We start from the raw sequence: 18,361 nt of genomic DNA, 5'->3' as shown, positions 1-18,361 counted from the left end.
ACCAATTTCTTGAGTTCTTTGTATATTTTGGAGAGAGTCTACAGATTTTTAAAAGCCAATAAAGGAATGCTACAAAATATTATGCATCTCTATTGATTAACTTGGTAAAATGAACCAGTTTTTCAGAAACTGTCACCAGAGCTGGGTATCTAGCTCGGCGACACAACACAAAGGGCCTAGGCCAATTCCCAATGTCATAGCAGGAAAAGAAAGAGAAAGGAAAAGGCAAAGAAGTCTTACCACTACCACCCACAAGGTGAAAGAAATATCTGGGGGAGTCTTGCAGCTACGAAAGGCTGAGCTCTGTTTACATGGCACAGTCGTTAATTTAGTCATTGCTATGACAAACACAACTCATTTTGGCTCAGAGTTTGAGTTCTGCCCACCATGGCCGGGAAGGCAAGGCAGCAGAACTGTGAAGCAATTGCCCACCTGTGCCCACAGCAGGACGCAGAGGGAGGCGAATGCTACTGCTCAGCTACCTTTCTTGTTCTCATTCAGCCTGGGACCCACCCCTCCCACAGAAAGGCACCATTCACATTTTGGGTGGGTTTTCCCATCTGTGGTGATTTGAAGGAGAATGGTCCCCATGGGCGTGTATGGCTCCCAGTTGGTGGAGCTGTTTGGGAAGAATTGGGAGGTTGGAGAAGGTTTGTCACTGGGTCACAGCGGCTGGGCTTGGAGGTTTCAAAAGCCTACACCAGACCTAGTCTCACTCCCCTCTCTCTGCCTGCAATCAGGATGTTCTCCAGCACCATGCCTGTCTGCAGCCGCAGTCCTTGCCATGCCTGATAGTGTACTAACCTGATAGTGTCCTTACCTTCCTTTGTAAGGAAGCCCCCAATTAAATGCTTTCTTTTTCATATGTTGCGTCAGTCATGGTGACTCTTTACAGCAATAGAACAATAATTAAGACACCACTGCAATTAACTCAACCTTAAAACTCCCTCCAGGTTTGAATCCATGGTGATTATAAATCCTGTCATTTTAACAATCATGGGTGGTTTCTATAAAACATTCAAAGACATATACAAAACAAGCAAACAAAAACCAATTAAACAACTCCCCAGAAGAAAAAGATAACACCAACTCGATACAATCTCTTTGAGAAAACAATAGCATAACACTAACATATTGAGGCCATGTTACCCAACAAAACCAGACAAGAGAAAATACAAAACCATAGGCCAATATTGGTTTGTTATGAACAGAGACACAGTAAGTCTTCAACACAAATAGTCACCAAATTAAATGGGACAATATATTAAAGAAGTAAAATACTATAATGAAATAGATTTATGATAGGAATGCAAGTGGGTTTAATATTTGAAAAACAACCTGGAGGGCCGGGCTTGCAGCTCAGTGGTAGAGTACCTGCCTAGCACCTATGAGGTTCTAGGTTTAATTTCTAGATTGAGGGGAAAAACAAAACAAGACAAAAAAAGGAGGAAGAGGAAGAGAAAAAGGAAAACAGCAGTGACGCTGTATAACTATGACCTCAGCAATTTAGCAGCAGAGGAAGCAAGTTCAGCACAGAATCCAGGCCAGTGAGTTCTAGGCGCCTGAGCTACAGAGTGGAACCTTTCCCACAAAAGAACAGCAGTAAGATGGGCATGTCACATCTTTACTCCCAGCACTTGGGCAACAGACAGAACTCCGAGTTCTAGACTAGCCAGTGCAACATAGAAAGAACTTGCCTGGAAAAAAGAAAAGAAGAGGGGAGGGGAAGGGAGGTGAGAGGAAGGAATGGAAGGGGAGGGGAGACAGAAAGAAAGGGAGGAAGGAAAGGAGGAAGAAGAAAAAACAATACCGTTTATCAAAGTGTCCTAAAAAAAAAAAATACTGTACAGTCACAAGAACTTTGCAATGCAGAAATAGTGTCATATTCCCTCTTTATGTAGACTGTCAGCAAACCAGAAGAGGAAACGGGATCTTCAACCTGATGAGGAGACTCTACAGCTGACAGCTGATTTAACAGAGAAAGACTCACCATTTCTGCATAAAGGCTACAAAGACTCAAGAATGTTTCACTTCACTGGAGTCCCAGAAAATGCATGCGGAAAAAAAAGAGGCACGGAAGAGCTGGGTGTGGCTGATCACTTTACTATCCTAGTACTTCGAGGCTGAGACAGGAGGACTCAGACATTGGAATCAGACTAGGCTACACTGTGAGATCATGTCTTAACATGTACACAACTAAAATCCAAAATTTAAAAGCAAGAACATTTGTCTATTCAGGTGGTGATTATTTTAAAAAGGAAAACAAAATAAAACCAAAACCCAGAAAAGAACTGCTGGTAAAACTATAGAGAAATGAGAACACTGCCCATCACTGCAGTAAGGGAAAGTGGAGCAGCTCTGATGGACAGACAGTTCTTCGAAATGTTAAGACCGGGGAGGGGCTGCAGCTCGGCACTCCTGAAACCCTGAGTTTGATTCCCCAAAACAAACTAGGCATGGAAGCACATGCCTGTAATCCTAGCACTCAGGAGGCAGACAGAGGACCAGAGACTGCCCCCATCTGTCTGTGATGCATGAGATACTGTCCAGGTATTGCTTATTTGCTTGTTTTTAAAATTGAGGCTGGTGAAATAATTTGTTAGATATAACTTAAGTTTGAGTCATGGTACCCACGTGGAAGAAGAAAAATGAATCATATAGACTGGCCTCTGGCCTGCACAGGTAGGTGTACAGCTCCAACCCTCCCAACACACATACATACAAATCAATCTAATAAAAAGTTTTTCATTAAAAAATCAGGGTATAGGGGAGGGAGAGGGAACTGAAATTGGTGTGCAAAATGAGAAAAGACAGCTTTTTAAAATTAATTTAAAAATCAGGGTAGAGACTGGGTGGTGTGGCTCCTGCCTTTAATCCAGTGCTCAAAAGGCAGAGGCAGGTGGATTTCTGTGAACTGGAGGCCAGCCTGGTCTACAGAGCAATTTCCAGGACAGCCAGAGCTAGACAAAGAAACCCTGTCTCAAAAAAAAAAAAAATTTAAAAATTTAAAAAAGGAAAAGAAAAGGAAAAAACTTAAGGTGTATCCTAGTGGCAGAGTGCTTGCCTGCCAAGCTGGAGGACCTGAGAGCATCCCCACAACCCAGGGAGCCAAGACCAGTGCAGTGGGCTTGCAATATCAAACTCCTAGACAAGGTAAAGCATAATATGACACAGAAGGGAAAATAAAACACAACTAAGAAGTGGTCCACAGAACAATAGCCCTGGGAAGGCTGGCGGCTTGGTTCCATAGGGCAATGACTTCACAATCACAGGTATCATTTCCCAAGAAATCAGGAAGAGAAAACATACATGATAAATCTGAGGTTTATGCCACAAAACGAGGTAAGGTAGTGAGTGCTGAGGTGGCTTAAAAACAACGCTGGCCGGAAGAAGTCACCACACTCATTGTAGGGTATAAATGCTGAAGAGTGACTCCAATCTGAAGCCGAGTTTGTAGCTCAGCACACAAAAACATGCTGGCTCTGATAAAGGGTACTAAATAAATGGGGACGGGATGAGCTTCAAGTCTGTGTTTTGTAAACACACTATCTCAATAACTGAATAATCAAATAACTGCTAAAGACAGGATCCTCTTTATCCAATGGCAACCAGGGAATGAAGCCATGGCAGAACCCGAAGCCTACCATCTCAGAACCACACCATAAGAATGTTAGGAAAGACCAATGCCATTCACATCAGAAACAGACACCAACCACCTTAATGAAACATACCATGTCCTGTCCAAATTAGCAAAAAGCAAACCTGCATCTAATCTGAGTTCCACAAGGGTCACAGGAATATGTTAAGTAACCACACACGGACACATTCAGCAAAGTACGAATGCGAACTCCACAGCACACACTAACGTCCACAAATACACTGGTAAGGAAAACGCAGCCCTCAGAGGAGGAGTGGATTCACTGAAATGGTCAACTTTTTAAGAAACAATCTAGGAACCACAGATGCTTCTGATGTTTAACATGAAGTTCCCAGTCATTCACTCACGCATTTGCTCATGTGTGTATTTGCTGTCCGTGTGTCATATGGGCTCTCATATGCCATGAAGCACGCAGACAAGGCAGGTGTGGGAAACGGGGACTGAACTTAGGTTGTTAGGCTTGGCAGCAAGTGCCTTTACCTGCTGAGTCATATCGCTAGCCCTTCCTTATCGTGAAAATTTAAATTTAAAGAAAGAGCCCTTTTTGGATTCAATGATGCCTTCTCCCCAACAAAAGTGTCTACGATTAAGACCTAATTCCCAGCTTCTCAGAATGTGGCCTTACTTTACAGAGGCGGTACAGTTCAACAGGCTTGTATGGATTTCTTAAACCAGAGCAATTACCTCTTTCTAAAGGTGGGGTCTGGAGCTTGAACACAGCGGGAACACCGTGTAAGGGAGTTATGGTCCACAGGCTGAGAACCAGCAGAGTGAGGACTCCTTCCCCCACAGTCCCAGGAAATGACAAACCTGCAGGCACCAGCCTCTAGAAGGACAAGGCAGGCTGAGGCAGGAAGTTCTTGTTTAGTTTTTTACTCTGGAAGAGACGGTATCTTTGGGAGACATGAACTGAAATGTCAAATGATGGTACAATATACAGAACCTGCTTCAAAATAACCTAGAGAGAGGAACGAGTTCACATGCACACACAGAACAAAACCAGCCAGCCATGTATCAATATGGTGAAATTCAGTTTCATTGTACCAATCTACTTTTACATTTGATAATTTTCATAATAAAATAAGTAAGTTATGAAGATTTTTTTAAATATTTATTTTATTGGTGTTTTAGCCTACATGTATAAATGTGTGAGGGTGCTGGATCCTGGAGTTACAGACAGTTGTAAGCTGCCATATGGGTGCTGGGAACTGAACCCGGGTCCTCTAGAAGAACAGTCAGTACTCTTAACCGCTGAGCCATCTCTCCAGCCCCAAGTTATGACGATTTTAAAAGCAGCAGCCACCACTGCCACCACAGAACCACCACCAGGCATCATAGGGCAATGGGAAAATGGCATCATAAACTCCTGAAGGTAACAGGCCCCAGCCAGAGGGACTGGAATCCACCCCACACGGGCGCCAGCCACCAGAGCAGTTCTAATGATGTGAGACTGACCATCCCAGAAAAACATGCCACAAACCAAGCCAGGTGGTGGTGGCACATGCCTTTAAGTCTAGCACTCGGGAGGCAGAGGCAGGTGGATCTCTGAATTCAAGGACAGCCTGGTCTACAGAGCAAGTTCCAGGACAGCCAGAGTTCTTACATAGAAATCCTGTCTTAAAAAATCAAAGACAGAGGTAAGAAAGAAGGGAAGGAGAGAGGGAGGGAGGGAGAGAAGGAAGGAGGGAAACAACCCCCACAGTTTTCTAAACGTAAGAATTTCACAATAACAGCCCCAAATAATCTAAGATAGTTTGTCACTCAGAATGGCAGATTTCCCACGAACCTTGGAGGATGCAGTTGCTGTCAGGATCCCTACCCAACTTTCAAGGGCATGCCTTTTGTTGTTGATTTTGAACTTTTATTTTATGTGTAGGGGTGTTTTGCCTACATGTATATCTTTGCTCCACGTGCATGCCTAGTGCCTACAGAAGTCAAAAGAGGGCATCAGATCCCCCTGGAGCCAGAGTTAAACAGTATGAGCCATCTCTCCAGGCCCTATTTGTTTTTTAAAACAAGGCTTTACTATACAACCCAAGCTAGTCTGGAACTCAGGAAGTAGCCCAGGCTGGCCTCAAACTCACAGAACTCCTCTTGCCTCAGCCTCCCTGTGCTGAAATTACAGATGTAAGCCACCATGCCCAGCTTCAGATGAAACAACAAAGTGGGTGAAGAGCCACTAAAGGAAAAAAGAACTTGGTTTCTACCAGCAGAGACCCTCGCCTTCTCCAGCTCGGGAACCTAGAAAAGCCGTTAGCTCCACCTCCTGCACCTCAGATGCCTCTTCCTAAGTGGGGACACTGGGTTGCTATGAAAATACAGTGGTTCATCTGGTAGCAAGCACACATGAGGTGTCAAAGACAGAGCACTGTGAAAGAAAACCAGTCCCACAGGAACCCAGCTTATCTGCGTCTGTTTCACTTAGATTTCTAACCTGAATCCTGGAGAAGGAAATCTTTAACTGTGGCTGGTGATGCTTTGCTGGTGCACAGAGGTCCTTGTACTCAGAGAAGCACTACTAAGAACTACGGGTGCTAATCACACAGGGGAGTCTCCTCAATGGGGGGAGATAAAATCAAATACTTGCTTTCATCCAAAAAGCTGAGCGTGGACTTTGTTAAGGACCAGGTGACTTTTCTGCTATCTGTGTAGGCAGGCCTCACCCACCTTTTGCTACAGAGAGAGACCTTGCCCGAATTCCCCAGAATGATTATCCTGGACTCTTGCCTCTGTAGACCATGACCCATCCTTAGGCGACAGGTCACAAGTACTCTATGTCCTGCTGACCGCTGTGCTATGGGTCAGAGACCACACTAGGCCCTTTTAACTATAGAGCCCACCCTCGTGGCCACATGTACTCTGTAAAAGAGTCTCTACGTAGTCACCTTAAGCTTTAATGTGCACCTGGAACTGGACTGACAGCTGCCTGGAAACCTTTCCCCAAATCGTACTGTTTTAAATATGCTGACAATGAGGGCTGGAGAGATGGCTCAGAGGTTAAGAGCATTGCCTGCTCTTCCGAAGGTCCTGAGTTCAATTCCCAGCAACCACATGGTGGCTCACAACCATCTGTAATGGGGTCTGGTGCCCTCTTCTGGCTTGTGGGCATACACACAGACAGAATATTGTATACATAATAAATAAATATTTTTTTAAAAAAATAACTAACTAAATAAATAAATAAATAAATATGCTGACAATGAATCGCCTGGCATTAGACTCCCAGAAGTCTGATCCAGGTTGACGAAGCCAATCTGCACCCGGTTTTCATTCTTACTCTTCGAGTGGTTCACTTCCCTGTATGGCACCTGACATCAATGACTCCTGTAACCTCTTGCTCACTCACGATCAGTATCAGTTCCACTTTCAAAACATTGCTTCCATCTGATTGAGCTAGAGAGTTTACTATTGTTATCTATCCACTGTATACCTTACGGGGGGGGGGGGCTCTAATCCCAGCACTGAGGAGGCAGATACAGGTAGATCTTTGTGAGTTTGAGGTCGGAGCGGTCTACAGAGCGAGTTCCAAGACAACCAGGGCTACACAGAGGAACCCTGTCTCCAAAAACAAGCAACCACACCTAAATAAGCAAATAAATAAATGCATCTGTCTTACTCAATTTCCATTCAGCATTAATGTTCTTTAAAAAATATTCATTTTATGTGTACTTGCCTTAGTGTACATATATGCACCATGCGAATGCAGGAGCCAGAAAAGGCATCAAATACCATAGAACTTGATCATGAACCACTGTATAAGTGACTGGGACCGAACCTGGGTCCTTTGAAAGATTAGTAAGTGCTCTTAACCACTGAGTCCTCTCTCCAGTCCCTTAGCATTCATTTCTAAATCCATCACAGACAAAAAACACGTGACCACAATGCCAAAATGCAGTCATTACTTAGATGAAAGCATGGTAGCTCCTGTCTTCAAGGACATCACCATCTGAGCATTCTCCCTGGCCCTGTGAGTCTCTACACTTGTCACCTCGCCTCCTGCTGATCCCCAACACAGTCTTCCTGGTCTCAGCACACATCTGCCCAAGGCTGACAGCAAGACCTTTTATACTGAGACTACAGAAGGCTTTGCTCCCACAACACTGCTAAATAACAAGGTAATCACTGTTTCCTCGATCCCTTTAATTTCCCTTCTCCTGTCAGAGCCTGGCTTACTGGTGATGCGATCTTGCTAACAGCACACCCAAACTTCCTTGGAAGGGAAGCCTCCTATTCTTAGTCTTCCTTGGGGTCCATACAGAAAGGAAATACCAGACTCCATTGATACTGCCCAATTTAAGAAGCCCTTACTGATCTCATGTACATTTCTGGTTTCTACAACCCCTCCTCATAAAGTAACCTAAATTTAATATGGATCACTTGCCTTACTGCATATGAAAATGGCCATTTCCTGCAGCTTAGGAAATTTGTTTTCTTGGTTCAGGAGCTGTCGAGGGCTGGGGTTTCTGCTGTTAGCCATGACACTCAAGTTCTTTCCCCTGGTTATCTTCATCTTTCTGTGTCAGTCCTTCCAACCAGAAGTAGGAAAGACTGTCTAAAGAGTAATGGGGGAGGCTCTGCTGCTTCTCCAGCAAAGCTTCCTACTGGTGAGAGCTGGGTCCAAAATGTGCGAGAATAAACCGTGGCAACCCAGACGGAAGTCCGTGTGTTCTAACAGTTCTAATATGGCTTTCTCTGAACTGGTTCCCAGGTGACTGGTTCCAGAGACAAGCCCAGCAGAACGCTAGATAAAACATTCTGTTAGCACAATTAGGGGGTTCCCACTAAAGATTTCTGCAATATTGTTCCTAAAATTATTCAAGCTCATAAGGAAAAAAAATTAAGATAACCAGCTTGGGGCTAGGAGAGGAGTTACAACAGCATCTTATGCTTTGATTTCCACCTGCCCCCCCCCCCTACATGTTTCTTAGCTTAGTGCACTGGGGACCTGATTTCTTGTGCCGCCGGCCTGGATACGACAGAGTCACCACTGCTCAGTCAGGAAACAGTTTCCACTTAGCCCACCAGACTGGACAGTGAACTGGAGGGGAAAGCGGACTATAATATGGAAACTTCTTCCTAAGACGCTCATCTTCCCAGATTGGGGGGATAGGGAAGTCAGGGCTTGGTTTTTGAAGTGAAGCTAAAGACACTGTGGGTTTTTTGGTATTTTTTGTTGCTGGTGGTTTGTTTGGTTGGTTGGTTGGCTGATTGGTTGGCTTTTTTGAGACAGGCTTTCTCTATATTACAGTTGTCTGTCTATTCTGGAACTCACTTTGTAGACCAGGCTGTCCTTGAACTCACAGAGATCTGCCTGCTTCTGCCTCCTGAGTGCTGGGATTAAAGGCGTGCACCTCCACCGTCTGACATCTGTTTTGTTTTAATAGCAAGACTGTGATTTTAAAGCATGCAATCTCAATCCAGTAAGCTAGCTCAGCAGGTGGAGGCATTTGCTGCTGAGTCTGGCGTGGCCAAAGAGAACAGACTCATTCAAGGCATCTTCCAACATCCAATTATGAGCAGTGACATGCACGTGAACACGCAACATACACACACACAAATAAAAGTAAGTGATTTAAGTAGACAAATGTAATGAATGAAGTACACATCCCTTTGAGTATTTATCAGACTACAAATTCTACCCTTTGCCTTGGGAAATCTTAGTCATCCCAGCCACGGACAGCACCAGGCACACCAGCACAGGGAGCCTTCGGATACAGACGACTATCCGAGGCTCAGCTGTCTCTAACCCACTCTGGAAACACCACCCTCCACTTCCCCACAGAAGGCCCTAATTTGCCCTTTATTCTAGGACCACTTCACCCCCATGGCCAGCGGATTATGGTTCTCGTCTTTTCGTTTATGAATGCTACAAGGGATTCTGATTTCTCTGATCAGAGAGCAACTATCAGGAAATTCTCAGAGACGTTCTTTCCTAAGACACTGGAAATTAATCTCACATGTGAACCTTCCTTAAACATAAGTGGAGCCACCGCAAGAAAGAGTAGAGTGAAAGGAAAGATCAGAAAGTATGGTGTTTCCGGTCAGCCCCAGGTGGCCACGCCCTCCCTCGGCGTTGCCGAGGTGAAGGATGACAGAGGATTGTTTCCTGTGTCTATCCTACATATGGGGAAAAGCTTTCCTAGCGCTCCAGAATCAGGCCCTCCAAAAGTTATATCTTTATCACAGACACAAATGCTGTGAAATCTTCTCCCACCCTGGTGTTCAGAATGCTTTACATCATCAAAAAGGAAATCGCTAGAAACCATTAAAGCCCTGCTGACAACACAGTCTGGAAGGGTGCTACCCAAAGGACCCGAGAGGAACCGCTTCTCATCGCTCACCTGGAAGAGGAGTGAGGTGACAAGAGACCAGCACACGGCTCCCAGTGTGGCCGTCAGACCCGGCTGACCAGGGAAGTGGCGGGATGAGACTGCTACCTTTGGTTTCCAGGTTAGAGCATCAGCAGGATAAGAAAGCTCTCAACCCCATATCTGCTTCTCTTTGGGACTCTGAGAACTTCAACCATCCTTTTCCCAACCTGCTCCCTGTGAGCTTCTAGCCACAGAGAGGGCAGCCCCGTGGGGATGGGGGGTAGGCGCTGGAGTCGGGTTAGAGGGGGGCTGGGGGTAGGGAAGAGCAAGGCTGTAAGATGAGCTCCTTCTGGTCCTATCTCCATTCCAACAGTTGGCTTGAGCCTTTGATGGCTATGGGCCTCCAGCCATGAGTTTGCACAGCTCAAAGAGCCCAGTCCCAGCTACTCTGGCTCTCCCTCCAAGTTCCTCGGATCTAAACGTCTGCTCCCCTCAGTCACTATTCCTATCCCTTTTGCTCTATAACCTCAAGATCCCACGTGATTCTCCACATTCAAATGTCCTTTCTGGTGAAGGCCTAGTGTGCGCGCTGTGGGACCAGCTAGACCTGACGGCCATGAGACCTTAATTAAGGCTGAGAAGTGATGAGCTTGTTTTATCACACACATAATGATAGGTTGCTCACAAAGACCAATCACTGTTTCTAGGGTCACAGTAGATGTAATTTTTCTTTCCTTCTGAAGCAGGGTCACACCATGTAGCACTGGCTGCCCTAGAACTCACTATTTAGACCAGGCTGGCCTCAAATTTACAGAGATCCACCTGGCTCTGTCTCCCAGGTGTTGGGGTTAAAGGCGTGCGCAACCACCGCCCAGCAAGTCTCAGATGTTTTTTAAGTGTGTTTAAGGCTGACGAGAGATGGCTCAGTGGGTAAAGACACTTGCTGCCAAGCTGACAACCTGAGTCAAGTCCCTGGGACCACATGGTAGAAGGAAAGAACCAGCTCCAACTGCCACATGTGTGCCATGGTGTATGGTGTGTGTGTGTGTGTGTGTGTGTGTGTGTGTGTGTGTGTATGGTGTGTGTGTGTGTATGGTGTGTGTGTGTGTGTGTGTGTCTGTGTGTGTGTGTGTCTGTGTGTGTGTGTCTGTGTGTGTGTATGGTGTGTGTGTGTCTGTGTGTGTGTATGGTGTGTGTGTGTGTGTGTGTGTCTGTGTGTGTGTGTGTGTCTGTGTGTCTGTGTGTGCGTGTCTGTGTGTGTGTGTTCAGAAATAAAGTCATGATGCTAGGCTACAATTTAGTCCCCCTACAAGCTGCCATGTTTCCTGTACACTGGTGCACTGAGCTTGTACACAGCTCACAGCTCACTACAGGCATGTGCACAAGTCGTGTTCTAGAAATCTCCTTCCTTTTGTCAGGCCATTGACTGTCTAACAAAATAGCATTGTTTACGTTGCGAAACGCCTCATACCACAGGCTTGGTTATCATTTAATCTATACCCCATCATCCATATTTCTTGTAAAATTTAATTAAAACAGAATGTATGTAGTCAAATCTCTTTTTTACACAGGAATATTTCGTCTGTGTAATGAATTTCCTTCATCCAATCATGAGTCACATAATGTCTGGCTGTTCCACTCTCTGTGACCCTAAGATTAATCAGTGGACTCAAAGTCTAATCCTCCCATTATAATGGAGTCTGAACGGTAAGTGCACAATTATCACTGTCTGCAGTAAGGCTTTGGCACAAGACTATTAGCACACCCAGGGTGCAGAGACAAAAGATACACAACGTGACCTTTCCCTGACGCCAGGAATAAACGTGCAACACAAGCCTTCAGGGAAAGGAACTGCACACTCCCTCTACTCTTAACAAGCCTGATCAATTTGGTTTTCAATCACACCTGCTGGTACACGCTCAGTCACTTGGGAGACTGAGGCAGGAGGACTGTGAAAGTCTGAGGTCAGTCAAAGTTATACAACAAGACCCTGCCCACCCTTACAAAAAAAAAGGTGTTAATTAATGTTAAAAAAAAAAAAAAAAAGAAAGTTGGGGCTGGAGAAATGGCTCAGCGGTTAAGAGCACTGACTGCTCTTCCAGAGGACCCGAGTTCAATTCCCAGCACCCACATGGCAGCTCACAACTGTCTGAAAATCCAGTTCCAGGGGATCTGACACCTTCACACCAATGCACATAAAATAAAGATAAATAAATCATAAACATTTAAAAAAGTTTAAGAGGGAACCAAAGCTGAAGAGACTCTAAATTCTAGATCCAAGGTTCTTCTACATGTAATTACTTTAATTTCATTTGCCCCTTTTAAAAGAGAACATGGGTCTACAGCAGAGGCAGTGCCTGTAATCCCAGGACTCTGAAGGCTAAGGCTGAGGGTCCTGAGTTTAGAGTCAGTCAGAAACTGCACAGCCGAGACCTTGCGAAAGAACGGAGAAGGAGGGCTGGAGAAATGACTCAGCGTTTAAGAGCACTGACTGCTCTTCCAGAGGACCCGGGTTCAATTCCCAGCACCCAGATGGCAGCTCATAACTGTCTAAAAATCCAGATCCAGGGGACCTGACACCTTCACACCAATGCATATAAAATAAAAGACAAATAAATCATAAAATTTAAAAAAAAAAAGAACAGAGAAGCAGATAGAAGGATGGAGGCAGGAGTGGAAGGAGAGTAGAGAAAATTAACTATGAAGAAAAAATTAGGGCAAATAACAGATTGCCTGATTATATTTTACTCAGAACAAGGGGAAAATACAAGAAAGAAAAACGTCATGACAAGCCATATAGTCTCAAAGAATACTCTGCCGCTAGCTCAACAGATAGACCCTATTTTTGGCCGCTGTATTTGACTCTCTCCCTGACAGCCATATCACACTAGATGTGATTCCTGAGCACAGTATCTGATTAAGCCATATTTAATATGGCCCAAGCTCAAATTGATCTTGATGCTACCACAAGCAGTTTGAGGCCTACTCCTCAAGCTAATTTCCTAAACAAAAATTACTCTAAAACAGGGAAATGCGTGTCCTTTAATCTCTGAAATCACCACTCAACCCACAAAGTTGTTTACTGTGAAACAGAAACATTTAGAATAGACTAAGGAACTAGCCATCCTTTCCAGGAGGCAACAGCTGGGTCACAGGACAGCACTGCGTATCCTAAGCACAAATGATCTGATACTACTCAGGAGCTTGGGAGTCAAAACTCAACAATTTCCCTCAGCTCACTGCCACGGAAACCTTGAAATCATACTTTGCATTTTAATAAGAGCTTTGGTTTAATGACGCAGCACATTCATTTAGAATCCTAATCTCAAACCACAAAACAAGTCATTCTTGGTGTTCTAACTATACAGACACTGAGCAGTTCCCTTGCAAAGCTTCAAGGCAAGTTTTGAAACCTTTCTGAGAAGCCAGCAAGATGGCTCAACCCATAAAGGTGCTGTTGCAGTCAAGCCTGAAGACCTGAGTTCAATCCCTGGGTCCCCAGGGTGGAAGAGAATCAACTCCTGAAAAGTCCGCTGGCCTCCACAAGGAAGTGCACAGACCCACGCAGTAAACATATAAGATTCCTTTTCTTTTAATTTCTAGAGTTCATGGTCTAGAAGAGTTAACAATCATTTACTTTGACCTCTTCAACTCCTGGTGTCTCAAATTCTCACCACGACACCATCTTGACGCTGTGGAAATTGCTGACACAGACTAGCTAACTGTGCTACATAGTTTTTGTTGATTCACAATCACTGCAGATCCACTCTCTAAGCAAAAAACAGAATTGCATTTTAAAATAAAGTATTAGGTAGCAAGTGTATGTCTTTTAAAAATTCTACCAAGGAAAGAATGTCTTATTTAATTCCAATGGGCAACTCAAATAACAGGACACGGTCTGGATGGAGTTGAATGAGAAAGGTAACAACTACTCTCAACTATTAAGCATTTTTAAAAACATTTCAAAGAATAGTTTTAAGGAGTTTAATTCTACAAAGAAAAGTCCATACCACCACCATAAGAGAGAAGAATTAGGTTCTAGCACACCTGAGAGCTGAAGGAAGGAGAAAAATCTTTGGAAAAACAAAATACTAGACTCTGGAACTAAGATCTTAGCTTAAAATATAGAAGGTCTTACCTCCCATTGTAAGTGTGGCGGGATATTTCGTATCTGAAGTTTCCGAATCCTGCAGAAGAATTAAAATGTTTTAAGAAACAAAACTTACAAAAGAAAAACACACCAGTAGCCAACACAGAATTTAAGAAATAATTAAAATATGAATTTTAATTTAACTTCACAAGATGTAATGAGAAAATGCAGCCCATGGACAAAGTCGCCAACCCCCAGGGATGCCCAAGACACATGGACTTGGCATTCTTAAATGACTAAAATTTTCTAAACCACAAAAACAGACAGATAAATTCATTTGTTCTGATGACTATGTTTAGCTCCCGAAACCCCTTTCCTCAGCTTAAGCCTCCCAGGGCACAAATAAAGCTTTAGTCCAGATATTTTTGTTCTGAGATCACAGCCAAAGGGCTCGCGATAGCTTTTAGGGAACGTGCGATGGAAGGAAACTCACATGTTTTCACTACTTCCTGACTGTAACATTCAACGCATTCTTTTGTCATGAGTGCTGGATATAAGCCATAGTACCTGCAATTCTCAAATCAATAAAAATCAGGTGCTCTCATGCCACAAAAGACGCATTTAGTGCCAAGAAATTTACTATGTTGCCAAACTTGTACATACACACACAAACATGCATGCATGCATGCACACACCCAAACACATGTGGTCTTATGCAGACTAACCAAGAATGACCTTGAACTCCTGAGGTCACCGCCTTTACCTTTTGAGCACTGGGCTTACAGCTATGGGCCATCAAACCTTATCCATGCAGTGCTGGGCACTGAACCCAAGGCCTCATACATGAGAGCCATTCCCAGCTCCCCACGATTATATTGAAAAGTATATATTACTATATCATTTGCTAACTGTATGGGCTCAGCTTTCTTTTCTGGAGACAGGGTCTCTTGCACTGTATCCCAGGCTGGCCTGGAACCTGCAGCAATCCTCTTGCCTGAGCAGGCTTAAACTAGTACACCAGGGTTTGCTAACTGCATTTTAAAATAGAGTCTTTAGCAATCCTATGCATTTAAAGACATTCTAGTGTAAGCAGAGACTGCTCATTTGTTTCCCGACTACCCAGACCTTAATAATCACACAAAAACTATATTAATTACAACATTCTTTGGTCTATTAGCTCAGTCTTCTTTTTTTAAAAAAAAATATTTATTTATTATGTATGCAATATTCTTTCTGAGTGTATGCCTGAAGGCCAGAAGAGGGCACCAGACCTCATTGCTGATGGTTGTGAGCCACCATGCGGTTGCTGGGAATCGAACTCAGGACCTTTGGAAGAGCAGGCAATGCTCTTAACCGTTGAGCCATCTCTCCAGCCCCTAGCTCAGTCTTCTTATTAACTGATTCTTACATCTTAAATTAACCCATTCTATTAATCTATGTATCACCACAAGGCTGTGGCCTACTTATTGGTAAGATTCTGGCATCTTCAGCAGCTACATGGCGTCTTTTCTGACTCCGCCTACTCTCTCTATCTCTGTTCAGATTTCCTGCCTGGCTTTACTCTGCTAAGTCATTGGCTGAAACAGCTTATTCTTATTAACCAATGGTAATAAAACATATTCACAGCATACAGAAGGGAATCTCACATCATCCTAGGACTTGGGAAATGGCTTAGTCGGTAAAGTACCTGTGCACAAACATGAAGGTTTGACCTCCATCTCGACCACCCTTTAAAGAAGCTGGACACAGTGGTGCACGCTTTTAATGTCAGTATTAAGGAGGCAAAGAAGACTCTGTGAGTTCAAAGCCAGCCTACACAGTGAGTGCTAGACCAGTCAGCCTACACAGAGATTTCTAGACTAACCAGGGCTTCATAGTGAGATCTTGTCTCAAACAAGCAAGCAAACAAAAAGATTGAGAAAAACACTTAACTTTGACCTCACATTCAATCACATGAACATATGCACACTAATAATGATGATGATAATACTGGTACTTGGGAGGGTGAGACAGGAGGATTGCTGTGATTGAAGCCAGCCTAGATTCAATGTAAAATATGAATCAAAAATAAGTTAGTAGGTTTCAGGATAAGAAATCCACAATAGAGAAAACATGAGGAATCTTCATCTGTAGTGGATTGTGATAAAGTAGTCCCACAGTAGCTCAGAATAGAGTATAATAAAGGGTTCTTTATTTAAGGGTAGATTCACAGATCAACAGTCCTCTGCATGAGCAGGGAACAGGAAATGAATTCAACAGCTGAGAGAGAGAGAGAGAGAGAGAGAGAGAGAGAGACTGCTCACGTTTTTTTTTTACATGTTTTTATAGTACCCAAGGCCACACCCAAAGTGGTTCAGCATCTCAAAGGCCATTGGCTGAAGGAGCTCCCATAGCACCTCCCCCTTTTATCTAAATAAGAGAGTTCAAAACCCAATACAAAACTATATACAATAAGAACAAATATCAAGTATAAAAATTCAGAGACTCCCTGCTCACAATCTACATGGAGCAGAAGGGAATTGCATTCAGTAATTTTCATGACACAGTAAAACAGCAAATCACCAGGGAAAGCAGACCAAAATAGTAGATATAATGTCAGTTAAGGAAAAAAAATCTGAGCACCATCTAATTAGAATATACAGAGAAAATGTTGCTTTGTTCAAGAATAACCGCCAAGTCAGGCATATGAGGAGAGAAGGCATGCAGTTCCAGCACTCGGCAGGCTAACAAGATGGAAGGCAGAAACAAACGTTCAAACTTGTCCTCAACCGCGCACGCGCACCCTGCTAAGTTCTTTACGCCATGTCTTGGATATGCTCTCCACTGCTTCACTCACACTGTGAGCATCCACCCTGCGTAACTAAAAGAATATGCAGATGGAACCTATCTGACTCAAGCATTTGACAGGCTTGGAAGCAGAGGGAAGACATTGAGACTCTACCCACTCTGAATTCCTTGTGGGAGTGGATATCTCCATAAAAATTTCCCTAAAGTCAATGTGTTAATGTGCATATACTTGCATCATAAAACCAAATGTCCAAGAAATTCTTTAGGGTGCTGACCTTTGAGAAACAGCCTTGTTCCCGAGACGCTTAAGAAGGCACACACCTCTCATTTACCAATTAAACGTCCTTTGGAATAATCATTGCCTAAATGATCGTTCAGTTTCCTAATCAACCAAAGGTGCCAACCATACTCAGATGGCAGAGAAATACCATCTCTGCCAAGAGAGCACTTGAGAAAGGCAACCCAACCTACACTGCTCACCTCTGGCGTCCATCTCAGTCAACTAGAATGACATCCTATCTAGGTTGATTCTAAATGTTTAAGAGTCAAGTAAATATTGATATTTACAGATGGTTTCTGCTGAGTGTGGTGGTACATGCCTGTAATCCAAACACCCTGGAGAACTAAGCTCAAGGTCAGTCTTGCCTACCTGTGGATCTGGAAGCCAGAATATATATACACTTATATACATGCATGCTTATAACAGTTCAATTCCAATATAAGCTAAATAGTGTTTCATTCCCTCTAATATCACATATTGTCTTAGTTAAGGTTTTTATTGCTCTGAAGAGTCACCATGACTACAGCAACTCTTATAAAGAAAACGTTTAATTGGGATGGCTTGCTTAGTCTCAGAGGATCAGTCCATCATCATGGCAGTGGCACGGAGGCATGCAAGCAGGTGTGGTGCTGGAGTTGAGTGTTGGCTGCCATACTGAGGGGAGCTTGAACAAGAGACCTCAAAGCCAGCCCCACAGTGACACACTTCTTCCAACAAGGCCACACTTCCTAATAGTGCCACTCCCTTTGGGGGCCTTTTTCAAACCACCACCACCACCACCACCACCACCACCACCACCACCACCACCCACCCACACACACACACACACACACACACACACACACACACACACACACATCATACATAAGATACAGGATAACAGGCTTATCTTGGGAGTATACAACAGTGCTTAGCCCCAGGCAAGTACTCAACAGGTTTAAATTTGTTATATGTTTAGTTAATGGAAGGGAAAGGAAAGCCTATGTGACTGAAATCCAGGCAGGGGACAAAAGTAGGTCTCGAAAATTTGAGGCTAGCCTGGACTACACACAGGACACTTTCCAGACTAGCCTGGGCTATGTATTTCAAATATCCAACCCAGAAACTCCAAAATAGAAGGAAAGCACAAGATTAACAGGAATTGGCATTTCTGCTGAGTTTCTTAAATCTTATACAGAAGGTAAAAGAAAATCGCCACACTTAGTACAAGAATGAAAACTAGAAAATCACTCAAT

General features: G+C 43.8%; 1 protein-coding gene across 1 annotated transcript in view; it reads right to left on the bottom strand.

Moving 5' to 3' along the window:
* Igf2bp3 (insulin like growth factor 2 mRNA binding protein 3) overlaps positions 1-18,361 on the bottom strand; it is a 138,466-nt gene that overhangs the window by 75,832 nt on the left and 44,273 nt on the right. The window contains exon 3 of the mRNA XM_085691173.2: positions 14,108-14,156. Coding sequence (XP_085547299.1) covers positions 14,108-14,156 — 49 coding nt within the window. The remainder of the gene's footprint in view (positions 1-14,107; positions 14,157-18,361) is intronic.

This window comes from Myodes glareolus, chromosome 6 (assembly GCF_982192425.1).
Source record: "Myodes glareolus chromosome 6, mMyoGla1.1, whole genome shotgun sequence".
Lineage (NCBI taxonomy): Eukaryota > Metazoa > Chordata > Mammalia > Rodentia > Cricetidae > Myodes > Myodes glareolus.
The sequence above is the reverse complement of the archived record's forward strand: the minus strand, read 5'-3'. Positions and strand labels throughout refer to the sequence as shown.